This window comes from Sinocyclocheilus anshuiensis, unplaced genomic scaffold, assembly GCF_001515605.1.
Source record: "Sinocyclocheilus anshuiensis isolate Anshui unplaced genomic scaffold, SAMN03320099.WGS_v1.1 scaffold379, whole genome shotgun sequence".
Taxonomy (NCBI): Eukaryota; Metazoa; Chordata; class Actinopteri; order Cypriniformes; family Cyprinidae; genus Sinocyclocheilus; species Sinocyclocheilus anshuiensis.
The window spans coordinates 352,399-377,272 of NW_015552574.1; the positions used below are offsets into that span (position 1 = coordinate 352,399).

Here is a 24,874-nt window from a genome sequence, read left to right on the forward strand (position 1 = left end):
CAATGACATTTTCCTCTGCATCTATTATGCAAATGGCACTATCCTCCTGCATGCTTTGTTTGTCTGAGTTGATCTGGTAACATGTACTACAGTCGTCTTCTGTGCATCATTTGTCAACTTGCGAAAAGAGAACATGCAAATAATCTGTTAATTCTTTTTTGCAGTTGCTGTAGAGGAAGCGTTCCAGACAAAATGAGTGGAGGGGAGGAAGGAGAGCGAGAAGAGATGTTTAGCAAGAAAGAGAAGAGGAGGGTAACAAAAAAAAACAGCTTGAAGGTAGATTAGGGGCTCCAGAAAAACGAGAGAGAGAGAATGAGAGACATAGCAACTTAGTCGTGTTCATGTCAGAGGAAGTGTGAATATCTTACACTTGTGGAATAGTTCTAGCAATGATATTAGCAGGGGAAGCACAACAGTTTTGTCTCTCTGGATGCATAAACTTACATGAAGGCTTAATGAGTCATATCAATATGAATATTCAGACATCATAAGACGTTTGGTCAGATGCATGTGGTTAGATTCTGATCTGGTCATACAAACTCAGCTCTCAGTCCTCACTGGCGGGTTATGTAACAACAGGTGTGGGGGTGGGTGGGTTTTGACTGCAGTGGTCCTCACAAGAATAGTAAAATCTGAAATAACCTGTTCTGTGGACCAGCCAATGGCCCCCATGAGGAAAACGCATAATGAACATACTGTTTATTAAATGTTTTAATGAAAACCTGAAAATGCACAGGTTTGTTTGAGGGATACATTTAAAGGTACTGTAAATGATAGAAAATCATCAATCATTAAAAAACATTAAATTGGAGTGGTATTCATAGTGCATTTACATTAATGACTTTTTCATTGAAACCTAAATATTTATTAAATCATATTCAAAAGATAAAAAGAGATAATTTAATAATGTATGCATTTAGCAGATGCTTTTATCCAAAGCGACTTAAAGTGCATTCAGGCTATACATTTTTTATCAGTATGTGTGTTCCCTGGGAATTGAACCCACCCTGGGAATTGAACCCACGTCCTTTTACGCTGCTAACCCAAAGCTCTACCACTGAGCCACAGAGATAATGCATAGCTTTTATTTCATAACCAAAAAAAGAGAGATTACATTACACAATTATTAGATTTTTTTTATTAATATAGTCAATTTTGTTTAGTATTGTTCAAATATATTTAGCTGCAGTTTAAAAGAATTTAAAGAAATCTTCTCCATTACATATGATCTTACATGTATAAATCCTTTTGTTTCATGCCGTAAGCATTCATTCATTTTATTCATTCATGTACATATTTATGTGAATGGTTGGGTTTTAAAGAACCAAAAATGTCCTTCTTAAGGGTCAGTTTGATGTTTACTTTGCTTAAATAAGGTGAATGCATGTATGTTGGGATGCATTTTTTGTCATCATCAAATTCTTGTTTTAATGGAATATTGTTTATTATAAAAGATTTATCCATGCTCATCCATTATTATAATTATTTTTTAAATCATGTGCCCTCATAATCTTTAATCAAAATAACTTTCCTCCCCCTTGCAACGACATCTCTTCTCTGATTACGTGTTCACCAGTGCAAGGGCAAGACAATAACCTCTCCCCTCCAGCAAATTGTCACTCACATGACATCACGGTAATAGAAAGCATTAACGATCAAATGATCCAGTCAATTCCTGATTGACAAAATCAAATGCCACCCACGTTTTTTCTCATTTGAGAAGCCATTTCACTTGGATATACGCCACAATAGGGAAGAAAAGGTGATTGCAACAAGCTGACTTTAATGACAAAATGTGGCCCAATTTACTTGAATTACACTCATGACAACATTTGCAAATGTGGTGGTGGTTCAAGGCTCTTCAGAACTCATACTACACTACTAATTTGCTGTTTCAAGTCACAGTCACGACACCCAAGCTGATTGATTAGCACCAGAGAGCTGTCGATGTCTTGAGCTGTTGAGAATGGTGTTGTGCCATTAGTTGACATAATTTCAACCCTTACCATGCTTGCATGAAAATGTATCCTTATAATTAGAGATTAAATATGAAAACAACTAAGTAAATCTGAAGTTCTGAAGCACAAATCTCGTAAAGATTGACCAAATGTTTTTTTTTTTGATATATATATATTTTTTTTTAATTTTTACTGTTTTCTGTAAGTCTGTAAATAGTACAGTGCTCCTCGTGTTGTTTTAGATTTGGCTCCACTGTAGAACTAAAGGTGCTTAAAATATTCTGTTGTTTACTCAACTTCAATAAATATTTAAAATGCCTCAAAAACTTTTCCCTAACATGTGGATGAGCAGTCATAGGCCTTTAATGTTCTAATATGGGATCCATTAAGCACTTAGCTTCAGCTCCAATTTCTTGTAGCCACCATGAAATTGGTCTTCAGAAAGCTTTATAAGTTATTCAGGGAGCTGCCCTGTTTTATGTACTTACACCAGAAGTTGGTTTTGCTGGTTTTGCTTCTGAACCCAACACAGAATTCTTAATTTCAATCATCCTTAAAATTAAGACTGAAATGCATTCAAATTACTAAGGACTGCACATGCCCAACAATATGCTGTCAATAGTCTGACTAGGAAAACTGATTATTTGATGTTTAAATATGTTCTCACCACACAAAACAAACTGCAATCTGCAGAAACAATTGTGATCTGCATCATGTTTACACACACACTACCTGGGCAAAAAATAAAATCGCCATTTCGATTTAATGCTGGCATATTGTATTCTTTACAACAGTTCTTTTAACCCTAACTGATAGTGCGTAGCTTTTCATTTCTTAAACAACCAAACATACCCATGTCTATATTCCAGGATGACAAGATTCTTCAGGCTCAAATTGTGAACCAGTGGTTCAGTGAGCATGAGGAATCATTTTCATGTAAGAACTGTGGTGGACAGAGCCCTGACCTTAGCCCCATTGACAGTCTTTAGGATGTGCTGGAGTCGCCTTTACAGAGTGGTTCGACTCTCCCATTGTCATACAAGATCTCAACCACAAATGAATGCAGCTCTTGATGGGAATAAATGTTGTGATGTTGCATGACATTGCCGAAACAATGCCACAACTAATGCACAATATAATCAAAGCTAAAAGCAGTACTAACAAAATATGGACTTTGTGGTGGTCAATCTTTTTGACAAATTGAGCCTGGTGAATATGTTATGTTAACTGTGACTGTATATGGTTATTTGCATTGTATTATTTGCATTTAACATTGTTTTTTCCCTACTTTCCTAGATCCTAGAAACAATATAGGCTCCTTGCCCATTTTTGGGTTGCAACCCACCAGTTGAGATTCACTGTTCCAGAGTTTCACCAGTCTGATGAACCCCAGAGGATGCCTTGAGTATGCATTAACTTTTACTACATTTATGACATTTTGGTAGATAAAAAAGCCTGAGCCATGTTTATAAAGCCATGTTTAACGTATGTGGCCAATACATTATTGCACAGTTGCAATGGGTAATTAAATTAAGAATGCAAGAAGCTGCATATAAAACAGCAGGTGGAATCCAACTGGACAAATGGCAAGATGTTTAGGCATCTACAAATGGAGACGCCACCACTGTACCCATAACAAACTTTGACAGTCTTGAATGCACATGTAGACAGAGACAAAAATAGATGTAGCAATGACTCTTGTTAGTTGAGTGTGTATAAGGAACACTGTGGTTCATGATAGCTCAGTGTGTCAAGCTCTAACTGAACTCTTATCTCTTATGAAGTAAATACCATTACATTTCATCTCAGGGATCGATAAAGCATTTATCTATTGCATAAATATATAATGTGCCACTAGCTGCAGGGTTTTACAGAGTGACAAAAGAAAAAGGAGAATAATGTGAGCCAATAGTCTTAGGCAACGGAATGAGTGCACTTCAGCCAAAGGAATATGAACAGAGGCTATTTTTAACTGCACTTTCATGCTAAACCGAATGATTAGCCTCATTACCTGAAACATCTACAGCAATCAAAATTCTGAAGTATTTGCTTAAATTAGAAGTTTTGGTTTGGAGAGGTTAATCAAACATGTCCTTCAGCCCCCCGACTGCATCTCCACATATCATTTTCTCAATATCTTTCCAGCTTGATTAGGGGGCAAGGTTACTTAGCAGCCATTGCTATGGGGACCTGATGGAGGATGAAATGAGAAAAAGGTTAAGTATAGTGTGGTTTGGATGCTGTCAGCTAATTTGTTCTCTGAAAAAGAAGAACTTTGTTTACCAGACTCAATGGGACATAAACAGATGATGTGAATGGCAAGCTCGGGTTGCTATAAACAACTGTAAAAGATTTATTGACTGCAGCACTGTAGGTTCTCATGTGGCCTTGAGAACACAGTTGGAAAGTAATGTTATGGATTGCACAGTATCTTTCGGTTAATCTTATGTAAATACAGATTGACCACCACTAGCACTACTTATATTTTTTGAAGAAAATATGTTCATCTAAGCATTGAAGGGTTAGTTCACCCAAAAATGAAAATTAGCTTGTGTTTTACTTACCCTCAAAGCATCCTAGGTGTATATGACTTTCTTCTTTCAGATGAATCCAGTCGGAGTTATATTAAAAATAGTCTTTGATCTTTCAAGCTGTTTAATGGCACTCAGCGGGTGTTGCAGTTGAACAGTCCACAAGTCGTCAAATAAAGCTTGCGCATTCATAATAAAACGTGCCGCAGACGTCTCCGGGGGATGAATAAAGGCCCCCTGTAGCGAATCCCTGAGTTTTTGTAAGAAAAATATCCATATTTCAAACGTAATAAACACTTTTCTCTCACTTCCGTTATCTATCATACGCGGATCCGTTCCGGCGGAAGGCGCATGACGTATGCGCAGCGCGCGCGCCTCTGAGATATGCTAGTCTCGCGAGTTTGTTTAATAGGAGCAAAGGAAGCAAAGTTTCCTTACTTTAGCAAAGGAAAACCAGTCTCCTCTTGGCTTATATCGAAATCCTCCGACATTCTTCTTTACAAATCCTCGTTTTGTACTTCTAATAAGTGACCGTTGTTTTGTTTTGATCTCCGTGAGCTTTATTTGACGACTTGTGGACTGTTCAACTGCAACACCCGCTGAGTGCCATTAAACAGCTTGAAAGATCAAAGACAATTTTTTATATAACTCTGACTGGATTCGTCTGAAAGAAGAAAGTCATATACACCCAGGATGCTTCGAGGGTAAGTAAAACACAAGCTAATTATCATTTTTGGGTGAACTAACCCTTTAAGTAAAAGGTAAGATCAGGCAAGTTTAACCAAAAATATAAAATGATTTACTTTACATCTACCACATTGTGAGGTTTGCTATGAAAGCTTGTTTTCTCCGTTGAATAAAAATAAGGTAATGCAACTATTTATCTCACAGTTCTGACTTTGTTTGCACAGTTGTGATTTTACATCTCTCAATTGTGACTTATTTTATAAGATTTGCAAGAAAACTTGCAATTGCGAGTTATAAAGTCAGAATTGTGTCATGCAAGTTGCAACTGTGTGCTATAAAGTTAGAATTGAGAGATATAAACTCGCAATTACGGGAAAAAAAGTTACAATTACGGAAACGGTATTCCATAGGTTACTGACTTAAGTAAATGAGCGTTTAAATAAATATTAATACAAATTATTTGATATCACTGATGGTGATAAATGATGCTGCTGTAGTAAAGTTTTCTAGATCCATCCTGGAAATGTGATTCTCAGATAAATGGTGTGACCCTGATTGTTTTAGGCCTCATTAATCTATTCTTAGCACCTGCATGGTGAAACGCGTGAAATCTCCTGTCATCCTGAGCTCGTTTCATCCATTTTATTCTGTCTATACATCTCTTTTATGTTTATTTCCTCTCTCTCGATCCAGACTCTGATTAGATGGCTGACTCATTTTGTCTCTACAGCTCAATCATACCTCATTACCTGCGTTTGACTCACTTTTTCTCGCTGCATTTAAAAATACCTGATCGCTGTATCTGTTTGCCCTTATCTGCCATCCCCCCTCATACACACAATCACAAATATCCTTGTGCGGATAATCAAAATAAGTTTGAGAAGTCTTACAGAGCTTATTGTCACGGTTGCTTACTGTGAGGAGTAAGGAACGCGGAGATGAAGGAGATTCAGGAATAACAGTCTTTAATTAACATCCAAGGGGAAACACAGGCAGGCAGGAGACACACGTAGCACCACTAGATGTATAACACTGAACAAAGGAACCATAGAACAGACAACATTTTAAATACTAAACTAGGGTAATAGACAAGACACACCTGAATCAAATGAACACAATCAAACTGGGTCACAGGGAGCACATGGGGACAAAAACACACACAGACAGTCCAGGGGCATGATAGTTCGCCCCCCTCCCGGACGGCGCGTCAAAGGCTGGAGGTGAAGGCAAGGGATTCTCCAGCCATGCCAACGATGGAGACTGGCAGACCTGTGGTGCTCGCACCGAACAGATGGTGGGCTGAGGGTGAGCAAAGGGGCTGCCAGACGACTGCGGTGGAGGAGGCAGGAGCGGGAGGGTGGGTGGTTATTTCTGAGCCTCCGAGCTCTCAGGGCTGGTGTGCTCTGCCCACACACACCAAATCACGACTCCCAGCACCGGGAGCACGTCAGACAGGGGAACGACAAGGCTGGCAGACAGTTCAGGGCAGACTGGTAAGTCCGAGGAAGGTGGGAGGAGAATGGGCATGTTCGCATATATATCTGCCTCCCAGTCTATTAGGGCACCTTCAAAATCCAGCAGTCCCAGATCCCTTGTTAGCTCACCCTCAGCCATGGTTCAGTCGGCGGAGCTTCTCTCCACACTCTCGCTGTCCACGGCCTTCTCCCTCGTGGCGAGCGTTGTAACTGGCTCTCGCACCTGGTCTGACGTCACTTGAAAAGCTCCGGGTCCGTGGCGATCCTCAGCTCTGTCGTGCCATTGGGTGATGGCTCGTCAGTCGTGGCGGGCTCGGGCTCTCCATCATAGGTGGGCTCGGGCTTTGGCTTCGCGCAGCGGTGTGATGGTGGGCTGGGCTCTGGGTCGGGCTGTGTTCTGGATCGGGGCCGGACGCTCTCCAGATCAACGGGGCGATGGTAATTTGCCCCGATCCAGAACAGTGAATTCAGCGCAGCGTCGTCAAACGCCGTTAAAACAGCAAGCTGGCTGAACTCAACAACATACTCAAAGATGGGAAGGTCCTTACGGGCAAGGGCGGTGAATTTAGCAGCGAGGAGATCCATAGGGAAAAACAAAACAAAACACGGTACAAAACACAGAAAACAAACGGAGGGGAACATGCAATATACTTCTTTTTGTTGGTCCAGTGTTCTGTCACGGTTGCTTACTGTGAGGAGCAAGGAATGCGGAGACAAAGGAGATTCAGGAATAACAGTCTTTAATTAACATCTAAGGGGAAACACAGGCAGGCTGGACAAAGGAACCATAGAACAGACAACACTTTAAATACTAAACGAGGGTAATAGAGGAGACACACCTAAATCAAATTAACACAATCAAACAAGGGAGAAACTGGGTCACGGGGAGCACATGGGGACAAAAACACACACAGACAGTCCAGGGGCATGACACTTATAGGCTGCTTTGATGCATTGGCCACAGACAACAGTGCCATCCATAAAATGATATTTTGATCATTTGTTGAACTGATTTAAAATAAGATGTGAAAAGCAATGTACACTTAAAAATAAAGGTTCCAAAAGATTTCCACAGCAATGCCATAGAACCATTTTTGGTTCCCCAAGGAAGCTTTCAGTGAACAGTTCTTAAAATAAACATTTTTCTTAGTGTGAAGAACATTTTAATAATCTAAAGAACCTTTATCCACTGTAAATAACCTTTTGTGGGATGGAAAGGTTCCATGGATGTTAAAGGTTCTTCATGGAACCATAGATGCTAATAAAGAAACTTGATTCTTGAATGTATCGCAGCAGCATCTCAGTATAAATAACAGTATAAATGACAGTCCTTGACAACGGGAACTTTTAGGATGTGTTTTGTTAAGTTTACGGACTCCACAAACTTACTACATTCTTCTGATGCCAAAAACATCACTGTATAGCACAAGGGTACTAGTTGTTTGTGAAATATTATGTCCATTAGCCTGTCCAATGGTTCGGCCATGATTCAGCATAATAATCCATCTTAGAATCAGGTAGGCAATCAAACAAGTGTCTGCTGATATTGTTCATTGGAGATGCAAATTTGTAAAATTCTCTTAATATAACCAGATTCTTCTGGAACATTATCTCATTGGCATGTCTGTACATTACATGCGTTTATGGGGCTACTGTCGCTCGCGGAGGGATAAGAAGTGCGTGCCGCGGCTCGAAGCACTAGCGGCGGACGAACACAGAGAGGCAGAGTGGGCGCGTCGGCTCTTCATCTCACCGGCATCATTCTCAGCCAGAGACGCTTTATACTCCTCTGCGCTGCATATGCTCTTCTATCATTATATCAAAGGCTGCCACATGTGCTTTTAGAAACCAATGTAGCTTGGGCCATTCTTTAAGTTTTTTCTTAATGTAGACCCCCTGTAATGGTATCTTCAAGAATATATAGATTTAATTCATAGACAGAGGTTCGTTCAAACGCTGGCCGTCGTTATCCGTTCAAAAGCTTAATTTTTCTTCTCTCCCGCTTGACTGAAACCAAACGCAGTTTGACTGACTGAAGACACAGCGACTGACGGCTCCAAAATGGGGGTAAGAATCTATTTTAAACGCTTGCCCGTTTTGAATGCCATGCATCTTCAGAATTATTCGGGGTTATGAGATTTGTGTGTGAACGTGTCTGTATGTATTTTGGCAAAACATTGCATTAAACAGGTGCATTTATCTCTCAATTAACGTATTGCTTACTACTAAAAACATTGTAAATGTTAAGCAAACATTTATCAGTTATGCTGTGGGCGTTTTAACCCTAGACTGCGGGTTTAACATCACTGACATTGTGAAATAACGCTGCTCGATCGTTTAGCAATTGCGTCAAATGGGATGCTTCATTTTTGCACCCAGTCCGATGCGTCATGATGCAGTTAAATGGAACAAATGAAGAATAATGGTGAATTGACATGCACATATTGGCATATTAGGTATATACACCATAATATAATAATCTAAGTCGTTTCGCATAGATGCTAGAAATGGAATATATAGGCGCTAGCTACTCTCATTCAATGCAAAAAAGGCGCACTGAGGTAAACGCAAAATGATATCAAATATCAAAATTATCATTGATAACTAATATGTTTCAAATACATACCGGTAAGATATCATAATAACACATATTCAGAAGCACTTTATGATTATAACGTTTCTGTTTGCGCCTGTTCGTTCTGTCAAAGGTGCCATGCCAGCGCGTCAGGAAAATAACGTTGACGACCGCAGTAATGATCGTTTGAGGTTAGCAATTCGGGATTACGCCTGTTTTTAACACGACACCAGAAAACTTACATGGCCATAAAGTGATCATTTTTGGTAGTCGTGATTTGTAAATTTGCTATACCTTTTTAGAATCCACCAATTTATAAATGGACTATATCTGCTTTTAATGAATGACGGCAGCAAAGTTTACTAACTAGGAAAACAAAATCTTAACCAGGTGAGTTTTCCACAATTATTTCCTGGCTATACGTCGTTTGCAAGTCTGGAAAGTCTGAGGAGAAATTCTGTCAGTCTCCTAAATGAAAGGCGTTAACCACAGATAGGGGTGGGGGAGCGCATGGATATGGGATGACTGCATCTGGACTGACCCGTTTCAATAGTTTCACAGCCGACTATCCTACATCTTATCACATTTATGACAGAATTAAATCCCAAAGCGAGTCAAATTGGTCAGTAGACGCGCGGCCATCTGCGTCAAAATGGACGTCTGCTGACGACTGAAGCGCGAATATTTCTAACTAATCACACCAAGCGCCTTCTAGCTTGTTATTTTGCGACCTTGCAATAACCAGAACTGGAAATCTGACATTCAAATTAAAAGAAACAAATCATTCGATCTGGAATTGAATGGTGATGTTGTGACGCAAAGTTCTCTTTCAAACGATACCTTTTCCATCGCACACGAGGTTCTGTATCTCGATTTCTGTGTTGTTTTGACATGCTGATATCGGTCGTGATGCCCGGAGGGGTAACCGGGCTCGACGGACGGTGACTGCGTCAAAGTGGAGGTTGATTAATGAGAGTGGAAATTCCCGAACAAGTAACCGCGATTGGTCTGTGTAGCGCCACGAGGGCGGCGATGACGGGAGGGCGGGGCCGTATTCGCAGTCGCTGATGATTGATTGGTCTTGAGCCAATCAATCAGTAGGGAGAGGCTGCGTGATTGGAAAGATGCGCTGGGCCAAAATGAAGGTTTGGGGACTGAGAGGGTGGTGGGAATGGAGTGATGCAGGAGGAGAATAAAATGGGCATGGAAAGTGAATGATGGGGTTACAGGAGGGTGTTACCTGGTGTCACCTTGAGAGAGGCTTGAGTGAGTCATTTGTAAGAGGCTCAGGTGTTTGGGGTTGCTGGCAATTTGTATGAGGTGAATGTCTCTTGGAGACTGACTATGCTTAGAACAGAATATGCATAATTTACTTTAAACTAGTTTCACTCAGTAAATTTTACAAATAATTCATGTGGACAACTCGGGCAGTTGTGGTTGTGGTTAGAGAGTCAGACTTGTAACCCAAAGGTTGTGGGTTTGATTCTCATCACCGCAAGGAAATGGAGGAGGGGGAGTATAAGCACAGTGCTCTCTTCCACTTTCAATATCCATAGTTTTTTTACTAATAGTATTTATAAAATGTATTCCAAAAATCTTTGTTTTATTTACAACCTCAAAAAATATTTTTTTACAGTGTACAGAATGTAGTATATACAGTATAATGTGTGTACAGTATTCATTTTCGCAAACATGGAACACCTGTACACTCATAATAATGTACAGTTGTTCATAATACTACTTGTTGGCAGTTGTTTGTATTTATAATCAATATGAACAAAAAACCTGAATGAGTAAATATTGATTACTGTCTCTATGTAGTTCGGTAAGTATACCTATTGTTTACTTATTATCTTCATACAGCACTAAATGGCATTCACTATGTAGGGAATAGTGAGTAAGAGAGCAATTGAGTGATTTCAGCCATAGTAAGTGCAAAATATAGTATCCCACAATGCACAGCTACTACATACAGTGTGTGAAGAGTTCATTTGCAAAAACCGATAACTCCATTTTAATTTTTTTTTTTGAGAAATCACATTTTTTTAATTACGCATTCCAAGTAATATCAATCAAACTGCAGTTGGGTTGTTTTGATTGAGTAATAATAACTTAAACAAATACAGGTAATTTACAAAATTATAGTTCATTGAAAGTGTTTTTTTTTACATATTAAAAGTTTGTTTTATAGCCAAAGCAGATAACTCCAACTGTCGTTTTTTGGCAAAAGCCGATAACTCCACATTTCATGTTTTAGAGTTTAAAAAAACACTCGTTTAATCTTTGTAATCTCCTCAGATGACAATGTAGATGCCTGACAAACGTTGTTGTTGTTGTGATCATAAACTGTATGGATGTGATTACACGCAATACACGGAGCTTTTCCCTCTCCATTGTAACGCGCTGCTTTTGCAAGGTTCCGTGAAAACGCTTCAGCTTTTATTTTCCTTTTTCGCCCTGAAGAAGATATCACAGGTTCATCAAGTTCGTCGAAATTATCCATCCTCGATCACTTTTAGTCAGCTTTGACGAAACTCCTCTCAACTAGCACTTCTTTTCAAAGTCAAAGTAGCCTTGTCACCTGACCTGAATACAGCGCGCTGATTCGCTAAAATGGACTTATCGGCTCCTGCTCAAAAACAACAAGGGCGCTTGTCGGCTTCTGCAGTAAAACGTGAACTCGCGATGCCTTGAAAGTGGACAAAACCGGCTTTTTTGACAAAACGATTTTAGGGTTCAGATCGCGCTATATGTGGAAAATAATGCATGGCAATCAGCTCATTTTTTTTTAAAGTGGCGTTTATCGGTATTTGCAAATGAACTCTTCATATATATATATATATATATATACATTTCATTCAATATGTTCCTTGCAGTGTCTTTGTAATTAACTGTGAAATTTGCTAGCAATTTCTGAGTGAAAATTGATTCTACACCAAATTTCTTAACACATAGTATGTTTTTACAATTAAAAGGTAAATTACTTTTATTTCAGAAATAATAATTGAATTAATTAAATTAATTGAATCAAAATTGAATTAAATTACTCCCTGAGTTATTAATGCAACATAATGAACGAAATGTTTATAGTTCCATAATGTGTTCTGTTCCACTTGCTAGTTTTTATATATAGTATGCAGTATACAGTATAGTGCAGTATGATAATATTCCACTATAGCCAAGGTTCTGAGCTTTGAAATGATGTCACGGATGGGCTGATATAGTAAGGGAATGAGGTGTGCAGGGCAGGAAAGGTTAACAGCAGGCTGTTACCTGGTGTCACCTTGAGAACAGCAGTGAGGCAGTTGTAGGAGGCTCAGGCGCTCGGGGTTGTCTGCAATTATTATGACGTGAATGTTTCTTGGAGGGTGACTCTGCGATGCCCTTGGGACATGCAGCCAAAGACGCAAGGCTGTCTGAAGGCTTCAAGGGCACTGCATGTGATTAGGATGCTTAGAATAGCAGAAATGTCATCTGCTAGTGTAAAATCGGTTTGAAATGTGGTTTCTTTTGCTTTTCGTTTTCTAAAATTTCACTGTGGTGTCTGTCACCATTTTGTTTTGATAATAAATCACTTTGTTGTTTAAGTAAAAATGGCAACAATGGGGTTTAAATATCTGTTTAAATAATTTTACATGTTGCATGACTGATAATTGTGTATCTGTGAATGAGAAACAGACTGGTGGTGAAAAGTCTTATAATAGATGGTTGTGTAATGGACGCTGTTCAATAGATCATTCTCACTGAGTGATTTTGGATATGTATGTGTGTGTGTGTGTACTTTCCACTAAAGCACACAATCAAGCCTTATTTTTGTGTCAAAGCCTGGGGTCATATGAAGCAAAGCTATAGCAGATACGCAATCAGTCAATTTGCCAGACGCCGATGTGATGTCATATCCTGTGAGACCTTCAAGGTCAGACAGCAAGCTTATTTGATTGGCCCTCAAATGTCAATAGCAGGTTTTAATCAGTTTGTTCCATGCCAAGGTTGCTTTCCTATATATTTAGCAAACCACAGTGACCACGACTGTATCAACTGTCTGGTGTGTGCTAAAATGAATTCACTTTAAAATTATGCATTTAAATTCGAATTACTTAAGAATTTTAGTAGCGAAACGTATTATGGCATTTTTAGTGACAAGGAAGTTGTAAAACATGTATGGAATAAAAATATAACGCACAAGTAATTTTTTTTCAAGTTTACATCAAGGTTTATTAGTAGAATTTCACACTTCATATATTAAAATGAGCACATTTATTATTATTCTCAATTAAAATGTTCATTAATTCCCATTACTGTAATTCAGTCATTTTTACTGTATGACTGTAAAACATATGCAAAGATTTATATTCAACTGAGCATATTTGTGCTCATTTATTTATATTTATTCATTTATTTATATGATTTTTTTTTTCATTATGGTAATAGGAATTTGAGGGGAGAGCTATTATGAAAATAATGACACAATGCAAAAAATGATTACATTTTTAGATGTATAAAATACTAACACTTAAAGTTGACACGTACGCTGAACAAATTTGGTGTCAAAATAATTTTTACAGAGACATCGCCAGTATATTTCACGAACAATTTACAAAAATTTAACAAACAAAAATAGCAAATAACACATTGAATTAAACATGAAATTTTGAAGTAGAAAGGCTTAAATAGTATATTCATGCAACATGTACTCCAATAATCTTTTTACAATCTGTTTTATGTACAAGTTTGATCTTTTACAGTGTGCATCACATTTGTTATCAGACACATTTTTGCTAAAGTAATATTTCACGTACAGAACAGAGACGTTTTAATTCACACCCATGCTTTAGGAATCCATTGCACACTAACATACTAATTTCGCCTTTGGCCGAATTGAATGCATGCACAATATGCTTTATTTCTGGACACAACACTTAAATTAAACACCCCATCATTCTCTTACTACATGATTTTAGCTTCTCTGCTGCTACATAATGGATAGCTCTAACATTTAATTAGTCATTTAGCCATTAGTCAGGGTCTGTTAACTCTGCTTATAGAAAATGAAGAGCAAAGAATTTGCATCAGGTGTGTTTTGCGTTTTTAATATTTTTAAAAAGTAATGATAGCATTTTTTTTATTTGGATTTCATTAACTAGCTGCATAACAAGAACATGACCAATTTAAGTTTATAGGACAACTAAACTATCAATTTAAACAAAAATTTACCGTCAACTACAGACGTTGCATCCATCGATTCTGCCAAGTTTCTCATTGACACACCCCCAACTTGGACATTTCGAGTTTCCCACTCGTAATAACGACTTTGTGGTGGCGTTCATGTACGTTCAACTCGTAAATACGATCTATCCGACATGACTTGAACGCACCAGAAGTCTCAATGTCGGCCATGTTTCATGTTTTATGAAAAATTATTTTTTTTTACAGTGTAGTCCAGAGTTATTTCAGTATAACTTAGATGCTATAATAGTTTTAGTTAATATTTTGAATTTTATTTTTATATCGGTTAATTTAATTTTAGTTGAAGTTTTAGTAGTTTTGTTGTGTTTTCTGTTTTTTGTTTTGTTGTCTATGTTGTCTTTTGTTGTCTAAATATGTTGTTATTACATTTTATTGAAGTTATAGTTTTAGTTGTTTTAGTACGTCAAGTTAAACATATTAAAAATTAGAAATGTTGCTTTGGAAACTAGCTGAAATAAAATAAGTAAATGTATTTACATTTTATTTCAGTTAACGATGATTTTATACGAGTAACACATTTTTTATGGTTTTAGTTAACAGTAATAACTCTGGTGCCAGTCTACAGGATAAAGAAAACATAGGCTACACATTCGGACTGACATGAGGGTGAATAAATCAGATTTTTCATTTTTGAGTGAACTGTTTCTGTAATATTAACATGATGGTCAAGCTCTCATCCAGAACCCTCTTACAATTCAGTCGTGGGTCTCTCTAGGACAGGGGTAGGCAAATTCGGTCCTAGAGAGCCACAGTCCTGCAGAGTTCAGCTCCAACCCTGAAAAAAAAACTCACCTGCCTATAGCCTTAGTAATCCTGAAGACATTGATTAGCTTGTTCAGGTGTGTTTGATTAGGGTTGGAGCTGAACTCTGCAGGACTGCGGCTCTCTAGGACCGAACTTGCCTACCCCTGCTCTAGGAGAACGTAATCTTAATCAGGCCTGAGACAAACCCCACTGGATTTACTAAAGTGGAGCAGCTACCGTTCTCCACACATCCTCCGGCACTGCGGGCGATGGCCCTGGACATGAATGTGCACGTGTGCCACGTCTGATCTCAGGGTCACGACTGAGTCTGTAACTGTAATGCACGAGCGATGAAGAGAGAACCGCAGACAGTCAAATGGATGATGTTTCATGATACAGCGAGAACACAGTGTACCAGTGTCAGGCAGCACCATCAAAATGATTGGACTACATTAGACAGCAAAGTATAAACAAAGCGAGTGGATGAGTTAAGACAATATAAATATTAAAAATAGACAGTATAGTGTATTTCAAAGCATCTGAGCGATTGAATGTATGAATAAGAGAAAAGCAGGAGCAGGATTACGTTGTTCAGTAGGTTAATCCAGACTGTAGTAAACAGTCTTAATCCTGCACTGCCGTCTCACCCAGAGGACAGAAAGAGGAAAAACCCTTGACAGATGGTCAAACTGTTTCAACACACGACCACGAGGATGCTACAATCTTGGCCTTTTGTGTTTTGTAGTGTTTTGGTTTATTTGTTTATTTTTAAGCACTTTTTTTTTTACCATTTTTTTTTAAACAAAATAAATACTGTCCTGTTGAACATAATGATAAACACAGCAGAGTTATTTTAGTATCACTGAGATACTCTTATCGTTTTTGTTAATATTTTTGAATTAGATTTTATTTTTATATTTTCTTATATATTTTCTAATTTTAGTTCAAGTTTGAGTAATTTTTTTTTTCGTTTTTATTTATTTTTTTGTTTTTAAATATGTCTTTATAGCTTTTATTAATTTTAATTTCAGTTTTAGTTATTTTAGTACATGAAGTTAACTAAATGAAAATGCAAAATGTTGCCTTGGAAACTAGATGAAATAAAACACGTTTTTAATATTTAATTTTATTTTAGTTAGCATTTATTTCAAGTAAAAAGTTTTATTGACTTTTTTATGGTTATATTAGTTAACTATAATAACCCTGGAACATAGTTCATTCAAAACAAGCTGCTACTAAAAATTGAGTTTATCATCAGTTGATATTTTCAATATTTTTTAAGTATTTTTAAGGATTGTTTATTTCCTCCATGTTTTGTTTTAATAATAGTTCCTGAATAATAGTGAGTTAACCCTGCGATGAACATAATTAGTATCAAATAACACAAGCTACAATTGGGTAAATTAATATTTTGGGGGATCATTTGATAGATTTATTGATTTGTTTGTTTGTTTGTAATTTAATAGCTTTTGTTTCATTGGAATTATTCAATATTTATATGCCATTATATATATTTTTTGCAATTTTTATGTAGAGTTGAACCTTATAATTAACATTAATGACAAATAAAATCTGCTAATAAAAGACAAAATATTTATGACTATATGACTATTCAGTGTTCATGTTCTGTCAACAGTAAAAGTCAAATATGAACTACTTTGGATTAAGTTCATTCAGACATTCTGTCAAATCTGCAATCATATTTTATTCCTTTAATAATACTTCATTTTTTTTACTTTTTTAAATTTTTTATAATATTATCAACCAGCTTTTACATCAGAATCATTTATGGATGCATTTTATGCATTGCACATTATCATGTGAGCACGCTGGTGTGCTGTAATGGTGGATTTGACAGTAATGCCGTCTGGTTGTGCATGCAAGCTAAAATAGGTCACAGAAGCACACATGGCAAATCAGGGGATGCCACATCAATGAAAAGCCCTAATGTGGATTAAAGTGCACTAGACCCCCCTCAACAGCCCCCGCACTCACACCACCCCCCGTATCCCGCATGGGGTTCCTGTTAAAGCTTCACGGTTTCAAAGATAAGCAGGATAGTGGATGAAGCATTATCCGGCTGGCATTTCCCCTCTCATCCTCAGTCATGGAAAGCATCGGTTCCTCAGTTCCTGCCCCGTGTGTCTCTCGCAGTGTGGCAGAAGGTGCTGAGTGATGCTTAAATATGAGCCCATCTGTGTGTTCATGGTAGTATTGCAGTTTCAGCTGGGACACATTTTGTTCAAGTTCTCTGGTTTATGAAGCTGAACCTGTTTGTGTCATTTGTGGGAAATGTCCTGCTACTCTTTGTGCCTCAAATATATAGCCATTGTTTTTATTATTTTTTTATAATGTCTTGGTTTTACAGTCATCATATATGCTAGATATGTTTTGGCAGTAAATATGCTAGAATAGATTTTATTTGACTAATAAAAAGGTTAACTATAGCTTTTTTGAAAGTTCATACTGCCTGGCTTATGTGTTAAAAATAAAAAAAAGTTATTTATTGTCTTGAATTCCCAGATGGAAATGTAATATATGACATATAATGTATTACCCTATATCAAGAGAGATATTGCTATATATGTATATGCTGTGTGTGTGTTTGTGTGCATGTATTTATGTATGTATATGTATATATATATATATATATACACAGTATATATATGCACGATATATAATTTTGTATAATTTCTGAAAGTAAAAGTTTCTAACTTGCATACGTTAATACTGCCTGTATGATGATATTTTATGGTTTTATAAATAACAACCATATATGTGAACAGTATATATCTTATTTATATATGCGACTCTATTTATATAAGCAACATTTATGCAAAAAATCTGACTAAGTATGTTTTTGTAATAATGTTCTCAAATACATGTCTATCTTTTGTATTTACTTATATATCAACATGTTTTGATGGATTTTAGAATGGATATGCATGTACATGACATATGTCCAAAAATGTATTGCATGCATAAACATACATGTTTGTATGGGCTAGATATATATATATATATATATATATATATATGTTAATATATGAAATTGTTCTAATATCTAATAGGTTTCATGTATGTTTTTATTTCATTTACATTATGTTAACAAATGGGTTCCATTGCCAGCTGGCTTTATTTTAGGTCTAATTTTGTAGTTGAAAAAATAATCCTAATTTTTTTTCCTGCAGTATGGACGGTCGGACAGCTACCGCGTGGCGACCACGCAGGAAAAAGATGAGAATGAGTCTCCTAAACAGGGAAAGGGAGGGAAAGACCTGGATGACCTAAAGAAGGAAGTTCCGCTGGTAAGACACATCGACATCTACATGTTTTTATATCTAACTTCAAATGCATTATGTATTTAATACTTACTATCAGTGACCTATAGGGAATAATTTTATATTCTACGTACTGCTTCGGTTATGTAATTTAGCCACAGTGCTTCCTAGGATGAGCAGTTCAGTGCCTCATAAATGAATTTAAGTGCACCATACTGTATTGAATTTCAAAAACTTCTTTGCCTTGAATCAAAAGGTTGTGGTTCAATCTTTGTGGCCGGTTGACTCTATAGAAACTCTTGTCCCCCCCCCCAGACAGAGCATAAGATGTCAATTGAAGAAGTATGCCGAAAATACAGCACTGACATTGTACAGGTGAGTTTCTTAAATCACGTCAACAAGCCAGATGTTTCATATGATGGCACTGTAGCACTACATTAAAATAAATCTTAAAACCCAAGATAGTATTACAAGAATGATGTTTTAAAAATAGCCTCAGAAAAGGCTTTTTACTAGAATAAAGGCGTGGTTTTGAGAATAAAGTCCTAATATTTTAGAGATCAAAGTAGTAATATTTATGGAATCAAGTTAAAATTATGAGAATGTATGAAAGTGTTATGAGATTAAAGTAGTAATATTCTGAGAATCTTATGAAAAGGAACATCAAAGTGAAGTGGAGTTGAACACTGGTTGTCATTTGAGATTGCGGAAAAGAGGCAATTTCCTGACTGTCTGTCTGGTTCTTTCTCTCCTGAATAAATTAAATTTCCTTCATAATTGTGAATGTGTCTGGATGCTAAAGATAACTTGATGCCGATGCACCAATAGACTAAGGATTTCTGTCTTGGTGAATCTTATGCTAAAGTTGAATTGAACTAAATCGTCCATGTCCTCACTGATGAGGCTACTCTGGTGCCCTATTTCTATAATTGCCTATATTGTTTTTTTGTTTTGTTTTATCAAAATATTTCTACTTTTTCACATAAAATGACATCTTCTGGTCGTCTCTTGGTTTTTGGGATAGTTCACCCTCAAAAAAAAAAAAACAGTCATCATTTGTTCACACTTATGTTATTCCAAACCTGTATGACTTTCTTCTGTGGGACGCAAAAGAAGATATTTTGAAAAATGTCTCTTAGTTTGTTTATTACATACAATGTCAATGGAGATTTTTATTTTGCCCGCATTTTATCTTTTTTTAAATATTGACTGACTCCCTTTAATCTTGTAAAATTAAGCCTGTATTGTCAAATTTAAATGAATTAATTATTGTAATGCTACAATGTTATTACTTACTTCAATTCAATTCAAGTTTATTTGTATAGCGCTTTTCACGATAAAAATCGTTGCAAAGCAGCTTTACATAAAATTACATTTCTACAATATATTTAGTAGTAGCTTATCAGTGGTGACCAGTGTTGGGGAAAGTTATTTTTAAAAGTAATGCATTACAATGTTGCGTTACTCCATAAAAAAGTAACTAATTACGTTACTTAGTGAATGAGTTACTTTACTAGTTACTTGGAAAAAGTAATCTGATTACGTAACTGGCCTTACTTGTAATGCGTTACCCCCAACACTGGTGGTGACCATGTAAAATTGATGTACATATGGCATAAATGTATGGTAAAATTCAGTTAATGACATAATCAAACAGACGATGAACACTATCAACAGCAATGATTATATGTTGAAATCAAACTTGTAGCAAAATTTGGTAGTTTATATTGTTTCAGGGTTGGCATCATCTGAGGTCCTCTGAGGGGTTTGAAAAATCTCTTCTCAAAAATGTTACATTTTATTTTAAAAAGCTTCACATTTTAAATCCTCAAAAACCTGACCCTCCTCAGTACTTCTAACTATAGTAAGATTAAAAAACAAAAAAATCCAAGAGATTCTGTGTACTGTTTTTTGGTCCAATAAGTAATATCTCCGTTTTATTCAAATTTAATTGGAGAAAATTATTGATCATCCAATCTTTTACATTTTTAACACACTCTGTTAGCTTAGATAATTTAGAATTTTCATCTTTCGTTTATCTCATCGTCTTGTTGAGATATATAGTTGAGTATCATCAGCATAACAATGGAAACAAATCCCGTATTTTCTAATAATATTACCAAGGGGCAGCATGTGTATTGAAAATAGCAGAGGACCTAGGACAGATCCTTGTGGCACTCCATACTTAACTGGTGATAATTGAGATGACTCCCCATTTAAATAAACAAAGTGGTAGCGATCGAACAGGTAGGATCTGAAACCTGACTGAAATTCTTCATAGAGATCTTTTTTTTGCAAGAAGGAGCACAATGGAGCGGACACAAGCTTTTCTAAAATTTTAGATATAAACGGAAGATTTGAAATGGGTCTGTAATTTGCCAGTTCACTAGGATCTAGTTGTGGTTTCGTAATAAGAGGCTTACTTACTTCTTAAAGTTGTTTTTATTTATTTATTTTATTTTAACATGGCACTAAAACAGTCATTATGTACTGCAAAAAAGTACAGCTTGTATTAACCCTATATTCTGTATCATATATATTACTCAAATTTCTAAGGCCTCTTAATTATCAACGTGATCAAACCTTGCTGAGAAACCTGTTGTACACAATCTACTACATGCCTTCTGTTGTCTGATTGATAGTTTATACTTTTTATCAAGTTAAAGGTCTTTTAGTATCAGGTTATTGTTTGTGTCTTTTTGCAGTTATTTTTATCAAGTAAACACAAAAATAACTTTTACAATGTTTGTAATATATAAAGATCCTTGATTATCCGTAATATGTTTTAAGAAAAAATCATTAAAAATTGAAATAAAATTCATTAAAATGTGAGTCAAGAAGGAGCACAATGGAGCGGACACAAGCTTTTCTAAAATTTTAGATATAAACGGAAGATTTGAAATGGGTCTGTAATTTGCCAGTTCACTAGGATCTAGTTGTGGTTTCGTAATAAGAGGCTTACTTACTTCTTAAAGTTGTTTTTATTTATTTATTTTATTTTAACATGGCACTAAAACAGTCATTATGTACTGCAAAAAAGTACAGCTTGTATTAACCCTATATTCTGTATCATATATATTACTCAAATTTCTAAGGCCTCTTAATTATCAACGTGATCAAACCTTGCTGAGAAACCTGTTGTACACAATCTACTACATGCCTTCTGTTGTCTGATTGATAGTTTATACTTTTTATCAAGTTAAAGGTCTTTTAGTATCAGGTTATTGTTTGTGTCTTTTTGCAGTTATTTTTATCAAGTAAACACAAAAATAACTTTTACAATGTTTGTAATATATAAAGATCCTTGATTATCCGTAATATGTTTTAAGAAAAAATCATTAAAAATTGAAATAAAATTCATTAAAATGTGAGTGTCAAATATGATACGTCAGGCTTTTTGATTATTGTTTATTTGTTTAACGTTTATTTGCTCATTTATGTTTTTCCCCATAGTAAAAACTACAGAGCTTTGATCATAGAGCTAAACATTTAAATATCATCTTACTAAGGCATATTATTAGGAGATATAAAGTGACAACTGATATTTAGTTAATTGATACTGATACACTTCTCATTGATTTATGTTACATCATCAGAATTTCATCTTACTGGTCATATAAATATCAACATGTTTGCTCAGTTTGGGCCTCTAAATAAAATTAAGGTGTTTCCTCCTCAACTATGGGGCTCCATATTCTCCTATATCATATTATATAAGACAAAAGCCTGATGTATCAGATATGATACTCAAAAAAAAGTCTGCTAACTTTTTTATTTTGATGTTTTAAAATATTTTGTCTAAAGCATCAGTGAACTATTTAAATAATAATAATAATTAATAAAAATAGATTTTTCTGATTATTATGTCAGATGTAAGACTTGTTAACTTGCCCTTTAACAGATCATCCAAAGCAACTTAAAGGGACAGTCAACCCAAAAATGTCACCATTCACCCTCAAATTGTTCCAAACCTGCATGAGTTTAATGCATCTGTGGAACATAAAGGAAGATATTGTGAAGAATGCTGGTAACCAAACAGTCTCCATTGGTCCCCATTGAATTCCATAGTATGGGGAACAAATGCTATGGGAATTGATAGGGACCAGCAACTGTTTGTTTACCCAGGTAAACTATCCCTCTAACAGTGAACTAATTTCACCTTAATGAGCCGATCTGAAGCACTAATGTTTTAGAACAGGAACTGTGATCTCAACAAATCTCCTAAAACACAGTGCCGCCAATCGCCCTCTAGTGGCAGTGCGGTAGTGTTTGACGTGAACTCTTGAATCAGATTTCCTCTCACACTCTCTTGTCCCCTGAAGGGTCTGACTAATGCCAAGGCGGCGGAGTACCTCGCTCGGGACGGTCCCAACGCTCTCACCCCACCCCCCACCACCCCAGAGTGGGTCAAATTCTGCCGACAGCTCTTCGGAGGATTCTCCATCCTGCTGTGGATCGGAGCCATCCTCTGCTTCCTGGCCTACGCCATCCAGGCCGCCACGGAGGACGAGCCTGCCAATGACAATGTGAGAACTCACACACTCACAAAAGCATACATTTACACTAAATATGCGTTATGCTGCCGTTTAGAGTGTGCAAAATTTAGGACAATTTTCCTGTGAGTAGATAAGGCCATGTTTGTGACATAATCAGTAATCCCATTCAATAGCAAGTCTTTTATTTGTAATCTGTGTTATTTTGGTTTTGGTAATAATGCTGTATTAAATATGATCTATTCCTTTTATAGTTCATATGGATTGCAGAAAAGTCATGGGTGGCAGAAAGCATTTTGAAGAGGTTGGGTTGAGAATAAAAAGCCTTTCCCCTCATTTTAGTTTTAGCAAATTAATTCTAAAACAACAAATTTTCGGTCTCTCTTTCACTAAATGTCTTGCACTTTGTTATGAGGTCAGGGTTGGACTGGTTAGCATCCTTCATTAGCATGAGCAAAAATGCATCTCCTAAAATGTAGGAATAAAATGTAAAATATATCATGATCCTTATCAATTTTCAGCATCATTACTCCAGCCTTCAGAGTCACATTATCATTCAGAAATCATTCTAATATGCCGATTTGCTGTTCAAGAAACGTTTTATTATTATTATTATGATCAATATTTAAAACAGTTGAGTACATTGTTTTTTCAGGATTCTTTGATGAATGGAAAGATCCAAAGATTAGCATTTATCTGAAATAAAAAGCGCTTGTAACATTATACACTATACCTTTCAAAAGCTTGGAGTCAGTATTATTTATTTATTTATTTTTGAGGGGGGGATAATTGAAATTAATACTTTTATTTAGTAAGGATGATTTAAATTGATCAAAAATGATGATAAATACCTTTATGATGTTACAAAAGATTTCTATTTCAGATAAATGCTGTTCTTCTGAACTTTCTATTCATCAAAGAAACCTGAAAAAATTCTACTCAGCTGTTTTTAGAGAATTTGACCATAGTGCCTTCTATTTTGGTTTGTGAGCTAAATGAGGCACAAAGGCAAACAAGGTGAATCAGTGGCCTCCTGAGGATTTTCTCCACATTAATTTGATAACCTGTCCTTCTGCTCTCTCTCTCTCTCTCTCTCTCTCTCTCTCTCTCTCTCCTCCACAGTTGTATCTGGGAATCGTGCTGTCTGCTGTGGTCATCATCACCGGCTGCTTCTCCTACTTCCAGGAGGCCAAGAGCTCGAAGATCATGGAGTCTTTCAAGAACATGGTTCCCCAGGTACACAACATAAAAGTTCTTTAACATCCTCAGTTCAGATTCCTAATTCTACTTCATCCAAATTATAATTCAAAAGTGAGAAAGTTTGCAGTGCATATTTCTAGCTGTGCTTCTCAACTCAAAATAACAGTCTGAGTGGATCAAAGTGAAAACCCAAATAACCAACATACTCCAATAATCTTAATCCGTTGATTTCCTCTCTGGTCATAATCCTAATTATTATCTCCCAGCGCTGAGTCTCTGAATCCTCCAGACTGTATTAATGCTCCTCTAATCTCTCCTATCTCCTTAGACTCGTTAGAGGTTGAAATTGAAGTGTGTGTGTGTGTGTGTGTGTGTGTGTGTGGTCCACAGCAAGCTTTAGTGATCCGTGAAGGTGAGAAGCTCCAGATTAACGCTGAGGAGGTGGTGGGTGGTGATCTGGTGGAGGTGAAGGGAGGAGACAGGATCCCTGCTGACCTCAGGATCATCTCTGCTCACGGCTGCAAGGTACAGTATCTACACATATTATGAACACTTACAGTCTTTCTATTTCTCGTTTTATTTGTCATTTTATCATTCCATCGTTCCATTATTTTGTCCATTGTTCTATCTATCTATCTATCTATCTATCTATCTATCTATCTATCTATCTATCTGTCTGTCTA

The 24,874-nt window shown here is 36.5% G+C and overlaps 1 protein-coding gene across 1 annotated transcript in view; it reads left to right on the top strand.

Annotated features, from left to right (window-relative positions):
- Positions 1–8,552: 8,552 nt before the first annotated feature.
- Positions 8,553–24,874, top strand: part of atp1a3a (ATPase Na+/K+ transporting subunit alpha 3a) — a 32,792-nt gene continuing 16,470 nt past the window's right edge. The window contains exons 1-6 of the mRNA XM_016455918.1: positions 8,553–8,718; positions 18,409–18,525; positions 18,814–18,873; positions 22,821–23,024; positions 24,114–24,227; positions 24,582–24,716. Of these exons, the coding sequence (XP_016311404.1) occupies positions 8,713–8,718; positions 18,409–18,525; positions 18,814–18,873; positions 22,821–23,024; positions 24,114–24,227; positions 24,582–24,716 (636 nt within the window). The 5' untranslated portion in view covers positions 8,553–8,712. The remainder of the gene's footprint in view (positions 8,719–18,408; positions 18,526–18,813; positions 18,874–22,820; positions 23,025–24,113; positions 24,228–24,581; positions 24,717–24,874) is intronic.